Source organism: Anser cygnoides, chromosome 1 (genome assembly GCF_040182565.1).
Source record: "Anser cygnoides isolate HZ-2024a breed goose chromosome 1, Taihu_goose_T2T_genome, whole genome shotgun sequence".
NCBI lineage: Eukaryota > Metazoa > Chordata > Aves > Anseriformes > Anatidae > Anser > Anser cygnoides.
Window position 1 is genome coordinate 66,378,793 of NC_089873.1, and position 14,045 is coordinate 66,392,837.

The 14,045-nt window shown below is 38.8% G+C and overlaps 1 protein-coding gene across 30 annotated transcripts in view; it reads left to right on the forward strand.

Moving 5' to 3' along the window:
• The window catches only part of CACNA1C (calcium voltage-gated channel subunit alpha1 C), a 482,661-nt gene that overhangs the window by 66,188 nt on the left and 402,428 nt on the right, over positions 1–14,045 (forward strand). For all 30 annotated transcript variants that reach the window (XM_066990241.1, XM_066990238.1, XM_066990239.1 and 27 more), the window contains exons 2-3: positions 8,987–9,308; positions 12,713–12,818. In XM_066990241.1, coding sequence (XP_066846342.1) covers positions 8,987–9,308; positions 12,713–12,818 — 428 coding nt within the window. The remainder of the gene's footprint in view (positions 1–8,986; positions 9,309–12,712; positions 12,819–14,045) is intronic.

Consider the following 14,045-nt stretch of genomic DNA (forward strand, 5'->3'; position numbering starts at 1 on the left):
CTTTGAAGTAAGTAATGGAAGACTGGTGATGGTTCTGCCTACTTCATGTTTGAACATTCTACCACGGGGTTTTGAGCCCGTGTGTATTAAAGGCTCACTTTTCAAATGAAACATACTGACTGCGTGGGCCACTCCATCACAGAGGCTTGCTGAGGCCACAGTGGCCACCACTGCCCTGCCTTTGGTGCGGGCCCTATAAAACAGGACCCCTGCAGCTGGCCCACCATTCGCTGAGCATCTAGGCCCTCTGACTGCCAGCTTGTGCGGCAGGAAAGAGACTAGAAGAGCAAGGCGAGCAGCAGGCCTCCTTGGTGTGCGAGGACAGAAATGCAGTCTGGTGAAGCACCAAGAAGGAATGCACCTGACCAGAAGGAGATGTGTCGTGGGCGGAGGGATAGCACCAGCGACACAAGAGACACCGGTGCCCAAGGGACCTCTGGTGCCCAGCCCACAGACACATATAGACGGTATCACTGGCACTGCAACGATGCGGGGAACAGGCCGGACTCTCAAACACCCAGTGATAGGGGGCCTGGGCCTTACCATAGGAGCAACGGTGATGTGGGGCAAAGACGGGAGCATCAGGCAGAGAGCCGCGGGGAGCAGAGGCGTGCCCATAGCCCAGAGCACAGTGTGGGACCCAGTAATGGCCGTAAGCCAGAGGGCAATGTTGGACCCATGCATGAAAATCAAGCCGACAGTGGCATGGGACCGAGGTGTGGAACTGGACGACCCCCTGGTTCGGCACCCTGGCCTAAGAACATTCCGGATGGAAAGCATCCCGTTTGGGCAGTCCCGGGCAAGGACTGGCTTAGCCTTCTGCCCAACACCATGGAGCCCATGGAGCTGGATCCACCAGTTGTGGAGGAACGGATGGAAGTGAATCCACCTCTGCCAGAACAGACCTGGGACTACTGTGGCATGTCTTTGTGCTCTGCCATCTCAGAGCACCAACAGCATCGCAGGAGTGCCCAGCGAGCCCCCTACTGGTTGCTCAGGCTCCATCGCAAGCATTAGCTTGGAGCCACCAAACACCACGGACATCCCGCAGGCTTACCTGCAAGATGTCCTGGCAATAAAAAAATCTGGCTGATTCTCAGGGGTTGTGTCAGTGCTTCTTTTTTTTTTTTGGGGGGGGTGGGGGGTGGGGAATGGGCTAAAGTTGCACCAGGGGAGGTTTAGGTTGGATATTAGGAAAAACTTCTTTACCGAAAGGGTTGTTAGGCATTGGAATGGGCTGTCCAGGGAAGTGGTTGAGTCACCATCCCTGGAGGTCTTCAAAAGACATTTAGATGTAGAGCTTGGTGATATGTTATAGTGGAGGACTTGTTAGGGTTAGGTCAGAGGTTGGACTAGGTGATCTTGGAGGTCTCTTCCAACCTAGGTGATTCTGTGATTCTGTGACTGACAGAAAATAAATATTATTTCAGGTCATTGTTCTGCTGAATAAATTACTGATTTTTATAGCAATACTATAGTGAATTTCATACTTGTTCATTCATTAATCATTAGGCATAGATTGCCTCTTTTAAATGTGAATAGAAGTCGTAATTGAAAACAAAAAATACATTGTTTTGTACTCCTGGAAAAAATACTATGGTTGTACTGGAGTATGAAAGATCATATCCTTTAATTAACACTATTCCTCTTGCTGTGTTTTCTCCATCTTATCAGAAGATGGCAAATTGTATCATACAGGGAAATGATTCTGGAAAAGCCTTGCAAGCGCCTGATCAGTTTTACTAGGCATATATTTATCTTATAAGGCTGAGCTTGGCTCTCAAAATACTTCCATTCAAATCTGTCAGATTTTGTTCAAATCTGTCCAACCTCTTTCAGAGTGGTGCGTATTGTCCAGATAGCACAACTGCCTGCATAAAGGCCTGCTGGTTACAGTGGTGGCAAAGAATACTGTGCTCTGGGCTCTCCTGGGCCTCACCTGAGTTAATTATTTCCTAGCGCAAACAAGCTGTGTACCAGAAGGAACAGTTGGGTTGTTGTGCACACACATCTGCGTTAGAGTAATCTTGGAGCTCACAGTGCTTGGAGGGGAAATCATAGAAATCTCTATTCCAGTGCCCAGATCTTTTGTATGTCTAAGAGAGTGCATATCGAGGAAAGATCTTATCAGGAGGGCAGAGGGTTTCCAGTAAACTCTAGTGAAACAAGATATGTTCACATGGAAAGAATGTATATAGGGTGAATTTAGAGGGAAGAGTTGTCCTAAGATTAATCTGATGTTGACAGGGAATTATTATTGCTTATTCCCAACCTGGGAATCCATTGTGCTGGATGTTTTACCAATGTAGAATAAGCGTCTGTCCCTTTCTTGGAAAATTTATAATCTAAATAAAGTTGGCAAAGCTATAAAAATTTACCATGCAGAATCCCCAGTTAATTTCCAAGTGTAAATATTTAACCTAGAAGCATTCATTACTTGACGTGAAAGGAGCTTGTGCACTTGCTCTCTTCATTGAGATGGACTTGTTTTTTCACACTGCTGGTAGCTCACAGCATCTTTTTTACATTAATGGTGTGCAGCAAAAAGAAAGCTCAGTTTGGAGGGGGGGAGATAAAGGAAAACAAAGATCTAGTTGCAAATGAAGTATGGTTCTTGAATAAGATCTTTTGTTTAGATTATAAAAAATGTTTAGTCTCAAATACAGTGAATGAACTGTCTTAAATCATGTATCCTTTGTGTGTGTTCTGAAACTCCAAAACAATTTACAGCAAAAATTCTTTAACTCTCTTATCTGGGCTAACTACTACACGCAGAATTTTAGTCTGACGTGATGTTTAAAAGTGTATGTGTATGTTATAAAGTCTGTTGTAGCAAAAACCACAGTTAAGGTTGCAATTCAGCTTTCACTGTATCTGCTATGGCTACTTGCAAATTACTTCCAAAAGATTTTTTTTTTCTGGAAAAAAAAGTCACTTTCATAGTTAACTGTCAGAATTAATGTCTTTCTTTTCTTAGCCACTGGGAAAAGAAAAAAGGCAAAATATACAAATCATCTTTTTGGGGGGTTGAATTGTGTGTGTGTGTGTAGTCTTGCATCAATGAGGAAAGCCAACAGACAATTTAATGATTTAATTTTCTGAAAAAGACTGTTTTCTCAATAAAAATAAGTTGGCTTATTTCACTTCAGGATTTTAAACTTTGTGTATGGCTAGTTATTGTGCTGAGATGCTGAAAGAATTTTAGAAAAATATGTTTGCAGAGTGAGGTCTTAAAACCAAAGAAATTAAGTTCCAGGGTTCTCCCTCTCTCTGAGGGATGAGCACACGTATAAATCTTATGGTGTGCTGACAGAGCTGTGATTACCTAAAGGTTTGAGTCAAGCAGGGTATGTTCAGAAGGTGGTGGTGGTTCTCTTTTTGATAGATAATTAATGGGGGGGAAAATACAGAAAATTTCTGTGCAAAGGCCCTTCGTCAGTCAAATTTGTGTAAGTCTAACAGGAGAAATGACTACTCACTACAAATCTTGACTCACGTATGTGATGCCAGAGGAATGGCTGGCCTGGTTTAAAAGACTTAGAGCGTGGGAGGTACTACTAGCAATCCAGGAGATCAATACATAGATGATATTGCCGCTATTGTTAGAAAGTGTTTTCCTAATGTATATCCTAATTTTTTTCTTATTGCAAAAGCCATTGCTTCTTAAGCAAGAAAACTCACTGTGAGTATAGTGATAGATTATTCCCCTTCTGTTTTTTGAAACAACATATGTATGTTTTTAAAAATATTTTTATACATATGTGTTTTATATAAAATATTTAACTTACCATGTCCTCTTCTCCATCAGTCCAAGTTCTGGCCTTCTCATTTCTGTCGCTTTGCATTAGAGTTCATATTTTGGTTGATCTCATTGCTCTCTTCTAGACAGCCTGAACTGAGTCACACCCTTCCTGAAGTGAAGAACCTGAAGCTGCCCACCAAATTTCAGCTGATGCCCTGACAATGCTGAGCACAGGAAGAGAAGGATCACTTATGTTGCATAGATTGTATACCTGCTTATATGTACTACACTGAGATGTTTGTATTTTGTGGCGAGAAAGCAGTATGACAGTATCAACTCCTGTTCTTTTTGGCATCCAATATAACCCCCAAGGCCTTTCTGAAAATAATTTGGGTAGATGATTCATTCCGCTTAAATGCACTATGTTTTCCCCTGCTGAACTCTGTGCTATTTTTAAGACTCTCCAATTCATGAAGCTTATTTTGAATTCAAATTCTGTCCTTCTGTGTATTTGCTGTACCTCCCAGCTTCACAGTTACATACACATTTAATAACACTATTCACTATTTCATCATCCAGATCATTAATGAAGACGTTGAACAGGATTAAATCCAGGGCAGGCATTTGGATATCTCCATATGACATCCTCCAAATTAGACTATGTACCATTGGTAACTGCTCTCAGGCACCCACTGTATGGTCATTGTACTTGTACTGTAACATTTCTTTTTTTCTTACTCGTATGTTCCTAGCATCCTTGTCAAATTGTTATACAAGAGCTTATGAAATTATTAATAAAGTCAGGAGACGTGGCAACTGCTGCTTCTGTCATGCCTGTGAATTGTGTTACACTATTGTGGAAGGAGTTGGTTTCCTTTTACACAATGTGAAAATTAATGTGTATTCATGACAGATGCATGTCTGCTGCTGTTTTTTTTCCTTGTCCTCCAGGCACTTGCTAACACTTTCTACTTATTCTGTATTATTATTTATTTCTGCATGCTGAAGCTCAACTGAATATAAATTTGTGCCCCTTCCCCACTTTTTTTTTTTCAAATGGGATTGACATTTGCCCTTTCTCAGATCTCTCCTGTACTCTGAGATGAAAACTGCAGCTAACAGCTTTGAGATTATTTCAGAAATCTTTAATATTTTAGGATGCTGTACCTAATGTACAGGCTTTCAGCTAGCATCCTACTTATTTAAGCACTTTCTAAACTTATTCTTTCTCTTTACAGGTGGAAATTATACCTGTTTTATTTTGAAAATTAATTGTGCTAGTCACCAGCTCTTGAGCAGTCTTTTTTTTTTTTCCTGTAGTGAAAATTGATGCAAAAAGGACATATAACACTTAAGCCTTATTGACATCATCTCTTGAATGCTCTCTGTCTCCATTGGTTAATGGATCAATGTTTTCCATGTTCTTTGTATTATTAACAGATGATAACATATGGTAGTTTTGTTTTTCATGTTCCTTGTTAGGCACCTCTTACCTCAGTCTCGTAAACATTTTCCCTGTGTGCTTGAGTTCGCCTTACATGATCTTTGTAGTGCTACCAGTTTCTTACTTTGTGTGTGATTGTTCTTGGTGTTCAGCTAAGATATTGATTTAACCAATTTTGTCTTTTACTGTACTCATTTTCCCTCTACTTTGGGGAAAAATACAATTGTGCAACATCATTGTTTCAAGGTTTGCATTTTTAGGATTCTGCTGTTTCTAGCGATGGAGGGACAGGGGAAAAACAGCGAAGCCGCACACTGGCACTGCTCTATTTTCTTTTGAAGAATTAATCCAAGCACAAGTTTCTCTATAATAAATGTGTGGCTAAATAGATAAATTCAACAAATTTACAAGTTGCAATTCCATCATGCCGTTAACTTTACCACTTCTCATAGAGAATGGTCACTGCTTAGATTTTTTTTTCTTTAAATGCTGCTGTTAATTAATAGGTGGCATGACAGATGTACATTATTAGAATGCAAATGGCACTTAAAGGCTTTAATGGTCATCACTATTCAACATTTTGATTATTTAGTTGTAGGCTTACAGCGTCAGGCATTTTGTAGAACATGGTTCATTTCTTGTTGTATAGCAACCTTATCTGTTGCTTTTCTGACTTAATTCTGATTTTGAAAGCTGTATTTCTGTTACTTTGACATTTGAAATGGTTCTAAGTCTTTGCAGAAATTAAAGTCTATACCAAAGACCTTGGAATCTAATTTGTTCATTTATATGGACTTTTCTGTTTAATTAATATTCAAACATTTAAATTCATGATCCATAAGAGAAGTACTTGAGAGAGAAGAGTTTTGTGCACCAGCTGGACACAGTCAATGGCACAAATTCTTGCTAAAGGTTGATAGGGATTAGCAGGGTGGTGATGTTGCATATCCCAGTGCTTAGTGAGTTATTCCCTTTGGGTGGGGGCTGAATCTCCACTTCCCATTTCTGGTCAACTTCCAGCTTCATAACTGCATAAATAAATGTGATTAAAGTGATTTAGGTATACTGAAACTTTATTTGTTGTGGAGAAATAGAATGAAGTATTTTAACTGCTACATTGCAAAATGAAATAGCAGTTCCAGTAAGTGCAGCTCTCAAGTTACAGCTGCACTACAGTTTTGTGGTGTTTTCTCCCTGCAAATTTGGCTATGCTGTCCTTGAAAATAGTTTGCTCAGTTCTTCAATGTACTTTTTGTGGAGCTGTGTGAGCTTCACTCTTTAATTTAATCCATTTCTCTAAACTGCTTGTAGATCAAGTCATTTGTCACTGCTGTTAGTTATTTAGTAGATAGTCTGTAGCCTCTGAGCTTCATAAAACAGACAGATCTTTATCAGTAATCAATATTTATAATATTTGTTGATATAAATCTGTCATTACTGGCTCATCTTTTGAAGTTAATTTGAGATAAAGCACTTTATTATGGGACTAGTGATTGTGGTAGAAGCAAAAGTAATGGAACCACCAGAAGCTGTATCCTTAACTTTGCTGGCACATCAAAGTCAAAACGCATAGACCCGTATCCTCCTGTGAAACGTAACTAATAAGCAATAGTAATGGAGAAGCTTAACATGTTCCCAAATTGCAAAAACCTCTTCATTAAGATGCAGCAGCTGTTTATTTTCAGGACCACATGGTCTAGTCAGCATGATAGTCAGCACAGTGACTATGGATCAGCAAGCTTACTTCTACTGGAAAATACACACATCTTTCTTATCTGCTCTAATGGGTTAGTATTAAAGAAGAGCTGGAGTTGGGAGAATAATTAGAGTAATTTTCCATTTATTTCTTCCCAGCCTGCCTCAGGCTAGGAAGGTCAAATGGATGCTAAAGAGGAAAACTGCATCTGAAACTAGTCTGGAAAAAAAACATGTATCCTAGGAGCAGTGCTCTGTACAATTTGCTTAGTCTTAGAAAACTAACTAAGTTTGTCTGCCAGTTGATTGCCTGCTTCATCTAGGAAATCTGCTTAGTCCGTGTGATTCTTAAAGCTATTTTTCTTCAGTTTCAAAATCTGAGACAAATTTTGAATTAACTATTTCCCATTTCTTGCTTCTTTCAGCTTTCTCTTTCACATATCAGTCATATTATTCACCAGCTTCCTTTGGCTGGTTTGCAGCTAGGAGGCTTTTCAGTGACAGAGACAAGTTCTCGATTTTCCCGCTATGCAGTGAAACTTTGACAGCCTGCAAATCTCAAGGCAGTGCCTGACATAAAATAACGTCTGACTCTATCATGTCCTTCCTTGCAATTCAGTGAGATGAACTTCAAGATCTTGCCTGCTTTCTGGGGAGGGAAATCTCTTGTAGCACTGTGGTTGTCAATCTAATTATATTTATCTTACCTGCTTTAATTCATTTGTAATGCAGTCATTGCTGTGATTTCTTGGCATTGCACATCTGGCTATAAAATATTCATCTTGGGTAGTTATTTTATTTCAAAACCTTGAAATGTTGTGCTTGTTCCCCTGGTTTTGATCATCTTTCATCCAAGAGTTTAAGGAAAGCAGATAGTCATGTATTCTTCTGTTTGCTTTGTCCACTGGTCTATAGGAGCCCATCTGATCTATCTGATAACACCATATTTCTACCTTAATCTAAAGTCAAACACAGTCAATAGTAGACTTTGAATTGCATTGAAATAAAAGGTGATCTGTCTCCTTCCCTGGCTTTCTACTATTCATCCTGTCAGTGTGCACTTTTCTGAAGTGTAGTCTCTTCTGATCAGAGGCAAGGGAAACATTCTCATTGAAGAGGCACAGGTGGCTTAATAACCGTCTTTACTGAAACAACGGAATGATTGCAGTAGCTTGAGAAGGTGCTTTTAATTTATTGCACTGTTAAGACCTTCGACGTATCATACACATCAGCTGACATATATATTCTGTTATTAAGATTGAGAGAAAGCATATGATTGTTCAGTTTCAGCCAAAAGAGGTGCAATACATGGGGCTGCCAGGTCACAGCTTAAGAATGACAAGAGTCAATACATGCTTTTTAAGTGAGTGTTCCTCTATTGATTTTTCGGTAGTCCAGCTATCTTAAAATCAGTTTTCAGGATAAGGAATTAGTTCCAGTCTTTAAACATATGTTGGTTGGTCTAAGCTATATGTACAGCATCCTTTTAGGACATAGAAGCTGTGAACCCTGCCTTTATGTTCCAGTTACTGCTTCAGTGTTCCTTCTAGTCAGGCTTATACATACGCACTGTTTGCAGAGACAATTTCATTGTTGAAATTTCACTTTATCTTAAAGTAATATTGAAAATGTAACGTTTTTCATGATAGACTTGAGAGTATCATTTGGCTTCTTTGCCACATACCAAATAGCATAGTGTTCAATGCCTGTGTGATAGTGATGAGAACTAGCCTCACTTTTTGAGCTTTCAAATAATCTAACTTGCTGAAAGTACGGTTAAAAAATGAAAAGAGAGACGATTTCTTTTCTGTTGAAGCTCTGGAGTGTGTATTGGTTGGAGGCACTTGAACAGCAGTGCCCATTGGGTCTTGTTGGGAGACTCTTGCTAGACGAATGACTGCACAGTAGTAACTCTTTAGAATGGGGAGCTTGAATTGGAGGAGCAAACTCCTAGTAAGCAGATAACCTACACTTATCCTTAACCTCAGAGTTTGATTTTACTGATACTTATGATTTAAAAAACAAAACAAACAAAAAAGCACTGTTCTCTTTTCTGCTGTTTAGAAAAAAAATCATCACAATTTTTTTCTCCTCTCCTTTCACAGGTTCCAACTATGGGAGTCCCCGTCCAGCTCATGCCAACATGAATGCCAATGCAGCTGCAGGGCTTGCCCCAGAGCATATCCCTACTCCAGGGGCAGCTCTGTCCTGGCAAGCTGCAATTGATGCTGCCAGGCAAGCCAAATTGATGGGTAGTGCTGGCAATGCAACAATATCCACAGCTAGCTCCACGCAGAGAAAACGGCAGCAGTACGGGAAACAGAAAAAACAGGGTACCACCACAGCTACACGTCCTCCCCGGGCACTGCTGTGTTTAACACTGAAAAATCCCATCCGGAGGGCATGCATCAGCATCGTCGAATGGAAATATCCTTTTTGATGTTCGTCTTTGGAAAAACAGCAACTTGTTAGTGTGTGTCAGGTGCTATTCATAAGTATGAGGAAATCAATACATTAAGTGGAGAGGCACCACTGGGAACGTAAAGTACATGAGTAGTATCTGATATTTTAACTGAGATATTTTATGCTGGGGAAAAAATGTTTCGGACTGAAACTGTAACCATACCCATGTGTAAGAAACTGCCAGAAGCTTAAATGATAATGGTTAGGGGCTGAATTCTACTCTTTTAAAAACATGTGCCTGAAGCTTAAATCAGTGGGAGATATGTGAGGTGTCTGAAGCCAGTTAAACTAGGAAGTAGGGAAGTAGAAAATAGTGAAAAAGAAAAATAGCTAAAGTAATCCTGCCACATGCTCAAATGCAGTATGAGGCCAGATCTAGTAGGCTGAACAAGAGACAGACTGTCACAGATGATGGATGATAACCACTGACACGGAACTGCAGAAGGCAAGGGTCAGTGCTGCTTTCCTGGAAAGTCAACGAGAGTTTGGCTGTTGGCTTCATCGTGTGGCAGGAGCAAAGTCTTTTTAGTCAGCCAAGGCTGATCAACAAAAGCTGGAATTTGTGAATTTTGTGTGAAATACAAACAGAAATAAAAATATACTTCCCCTGCCTCCCCAAAGAGAAACCAAGACTGACCCTGAACAGTAATCATCAGTAAATCACAAGCTAATGGGGTTCTTCAGTAAATGGAAAAGAAAAAGTATTGTTAGGGGTAGATAAGCACTTCAGAGAAAGGCCGTACAGAACTCAGCAGTAGTTAATATGTTAAAAAATATATAAATACTAATTAAAAAAGTCATTTAAGACAATGTGATAATATTGTTCCTTTGGGAATCTGGTGGGACATTATAAAGATGTAAGCAGAATATGATCATATTGGGTCTTGCTGACATGGATATCTGTTTTCAGAAGAACTTGTTAAAAATACTCTTGTCAATTGTTAGATATCCTTAAAGTTCCTGCCTGCCTATTCCTTTCTTCTGATGCTAATTTTTAATCCCCTTGATTAAGGTTGCTACTGTTCATCCCTTTTGGCATAGCTTTCATACTTTAAGCATAAGATGATGGATGATGACTAACAGGATGAAGCTGAATATTGGTTTACTTGCCAGCACCCCAGTGACCATGTCTTTAGAGAAAGAGCAGAGTGACATTTGATAAATGAATAAGATCAGCAATGAACGATGGGGATGATGTGTTGTAAAACAGGATACAGCACTGCTGAGATCAAGAGGAGGGCCAAACAATGTGATTAAAGCAATCCAAAGATGCTGACGCTTGCATTTTTTTGTTTGTTTGGTTTTAGGTGAGTTGGTGGAAATATTTTTTCATCAGAACCTCTCATTGGACGTACAGTGTTTATAAACATGAAGCACTTCAATGACAAATAAAAATATCAAAGGGCTGTGATAAGATTTAATTTTATTCTGTACACAAACTTTTCCTAATTGCTGAAAATTACTGAGCAAAACTTAGCTTAATTTTCTGAACGTCTGAAATCTAAGCACAGTAGATATTAAATATCAAATGGCACTTCTATGGTGTTTCATACCCAAACATTATAGTGTTAAGAGCCTGAAAGTACAACTGCATGTAAGAAAAAGTGAAATGAAGTAAATACACAGGTAAATCTTTGAAAAATATGTTATTATTCTGCTGGATTTGCAGTGCACTTACAGTTTTTATATCACTGTATTTTTACAATATATAAAGAGACTAGAAGTGAAAAATAAACACAAATGCATAAACAGTAATAAGCTTATGGATAATATTCCTGTTAGGAGGAAAAAAAAATGTAGGCAAAAGGCAATTAAGAGAAAGAAAGCCTATGGACATTGAGGTCTTTATGCAGTGAGTACTGTAGATCGAACCTGAGGTATATGAGAAATCCCATTGATTTCACCTCTAATGTATCTACCCTGATCTGCAGATCTCTGAGGTTGCCCAGAATTTCCCAAGACTGTTTGTGTAGTTGTCACATTACCCTTTTATTTGTTCTGGCTTCTTATTTGACTACAGGCCATAATTGCCACAATGACACCTGAATTAATCTCCTTCTAGAAAGGATCCTACCTATTGTCTTCCTCCATGTTATTGTATATCTCATAGTATTCATAGGCTTAAGCAGGATAGTTCAGTAGGTTTTGGAAGCCTTTGGCTCTTCCACAAGTGAAATATAGAATGTATCTGAGCAGAGGTCAGGTGCCTGGGGTTTGTCTGTGTCTTGCAGTTCAGGCTGCTGGACGTCCTGATCTCCAGTTTATTCTTGCTAAAACCTGCTGAGAATGGTAGTCTGCTGACCAGAAGCATGCATACTCTGTTGACATTTGGCAATGCTGCAAAACCAATCCTGTGGTAGATAAACTCATACTCAAACACACTCTGTGTCATGGTGTGCACTACCTGGCTTTCTCCTTGTCCTCTCCTGCTTTTCATTCCCCTCCAGAGTACTGGTGAGTTATCCCAGAGCTAGCCTACAGGATATGCTTGCAGGCAAGTAAATATAGACAGACTGTAAATTTGGTCTGTAGTCTGACTGGAGATACTTCACAGCTACTAAGGTTAAGAAGTCCACAAAAAAAAAAAAAAAAAAGGAAATACAGTGCCAGCAAACTGAATTCAGTACAAAAATGTCCTTTGATTTTTCCACAGACAGTGGGACAGCAGAGGTTGTGCAGGGTTGGTTTGTTGCACATCCCAAATATTGTTGTTGATTTTTTTTTCCTCTACTGAAGGAGGTTGATGACAGGATGCAAACACAAGAAAAAGAAATACTACCTCAAATAATTTAAGAAAAAATAAAGTATATGTGGCTATGAACAGTATAAGCACACTTTGGATAAAACCCTTTTTATCCCCTTAAATTTTATTATTTAAATGTCTTCTAGCAGAATGCGTACATGTATTTTTGGGCCCTTGCATTTAACTTTGAGATATGAGAGAATCTGAAAAAAGTATAAGCTTCTATTAAAAATTACTTTAAGGTTTGAAAATGCAGATGGAAAAGACATGGAGAAACTAATTGTAAGAGGACAGATGACGGTCCTTCTAGAACAGGCTTCTGTTATTAAAAATAGTACAGCCACACTTGAAGGAAAATAGGGAAAATGCTATCTAAATAAATAAAAGAAGAAAAAACTTTTAAGAAATCTGTGTTTACTCTGGCACGCGACTGGCCTACACTGCTTTTGACATATTAGGAAGATTCTTGGCTGGGAGCAACTAAAAGCACTTAAAAAGGCATATGTTTCTTTTCAGAATATAAGGGGCTTGGAATGTTTTCTTTAAACAGAATTCTTATAAATCTTTTTTTTTTTTTTTATTTGTGTGCACATTTCAGAACAATTTCCTTAACTCCGTTCCTCAGACCATTTGAAATAATTATTTTACTGACTATTTTTGCCAATTGTGTGGCCTTAGCTATCTATATCCCCTTTCCAGAAGATGATTCCAATGCCACCAATTCCAATCTGGTAAGTCCTTGATGGTGTCTAATCTCATTACTTTGAAAGTCCTTTTTAGAAGTCACCAGAGAGACTGTTGAAGTTACAGAATGTAAATATATCCACCAAAGATGATAACCTAATAAAGTAAAAATTGGTTTTGAGTGCTAAGTCTCCTCTATTCATGTGAGCACCTGTTTCAGTTGAGCTGGCTTTAGAAAAGATTGTTCCAAAAACTGTGCGGGTGCTGTGCGTGATGTTTTGGCTAGTGAATTCCTGCATGCTGCAAAAGTGCTTGGTAAGTTTAAACTGCAGGTGTTTGTGGAAGAAATCCTTTAATCATGGATTATATGGTGTTTTTTGTTTTATAAAGTGCTTTTGTGAAATTGATACTGTCCTCCTGTCAGGTGATGCATGGGAGCACAGCCTGATGACTAATTTCTGGGAAGTGTGTTAATGCTTGCATTTCACACTAAGACACATGTCTTGTTGAATGTTTTTTTCCCTCTTGTTGGGATAATATAGTTTTTCCTGTGTTACCATGGATGCTAACGCTGGTACTTTAGGATAGAGCATAGTATATTTACCACAGATAAAGGGGAGAGAGTGTTCGCTTTTGGCATAGTATGAAGTCATAGCAAATAATTCTGTTCAGTAAGGGCACAATGCAAAACAGTTCTGGAATGCTATTCACTGAATTAGCAGAAGACGTTTTTCTTCTCCCCAAACTTGTGAACAAATCTGCTACTTGCGCAGTTGGATCGTAATGAAAACTTACTCCCAGAGTTTAAGAGTTGGCATGCTATTTCCTGATTTAAAATGTACCTAGGCATTAGAATTTTTAGAGTAACAGAGGAGTGAGTAAGAGCCATACTTCCAATGTAGGGATAGTTGGGGTGGCTGACAGACATTATAATTGAAATGATCTATGCTGTTCTCTGTAAGAAAATAATCCGATTATATATCTCCTGAAGTTGCATAAAAGAAATTGCAAACTTCAGGACTTCTTTGGAACTTTTTTTAATCTTAGTGTAGTGCTTTTCCACTGTAACACTGTAAGGAACTTTAAAAACAGTAGCAGGAGGAGATAAGCAATTGTTAACTTTTTAAATATTCTCTATATTTACATTTAATTTCACGCCCATACTATCTTTTTATAAAGGGAATTTGTGGTTTGTTGTTTCTTTTTTGCTGCCATCTCTTTGCTAGTTTGACATAGTGTTTAACAAGGATGAACCATAGTGTGTATGTTTAGAA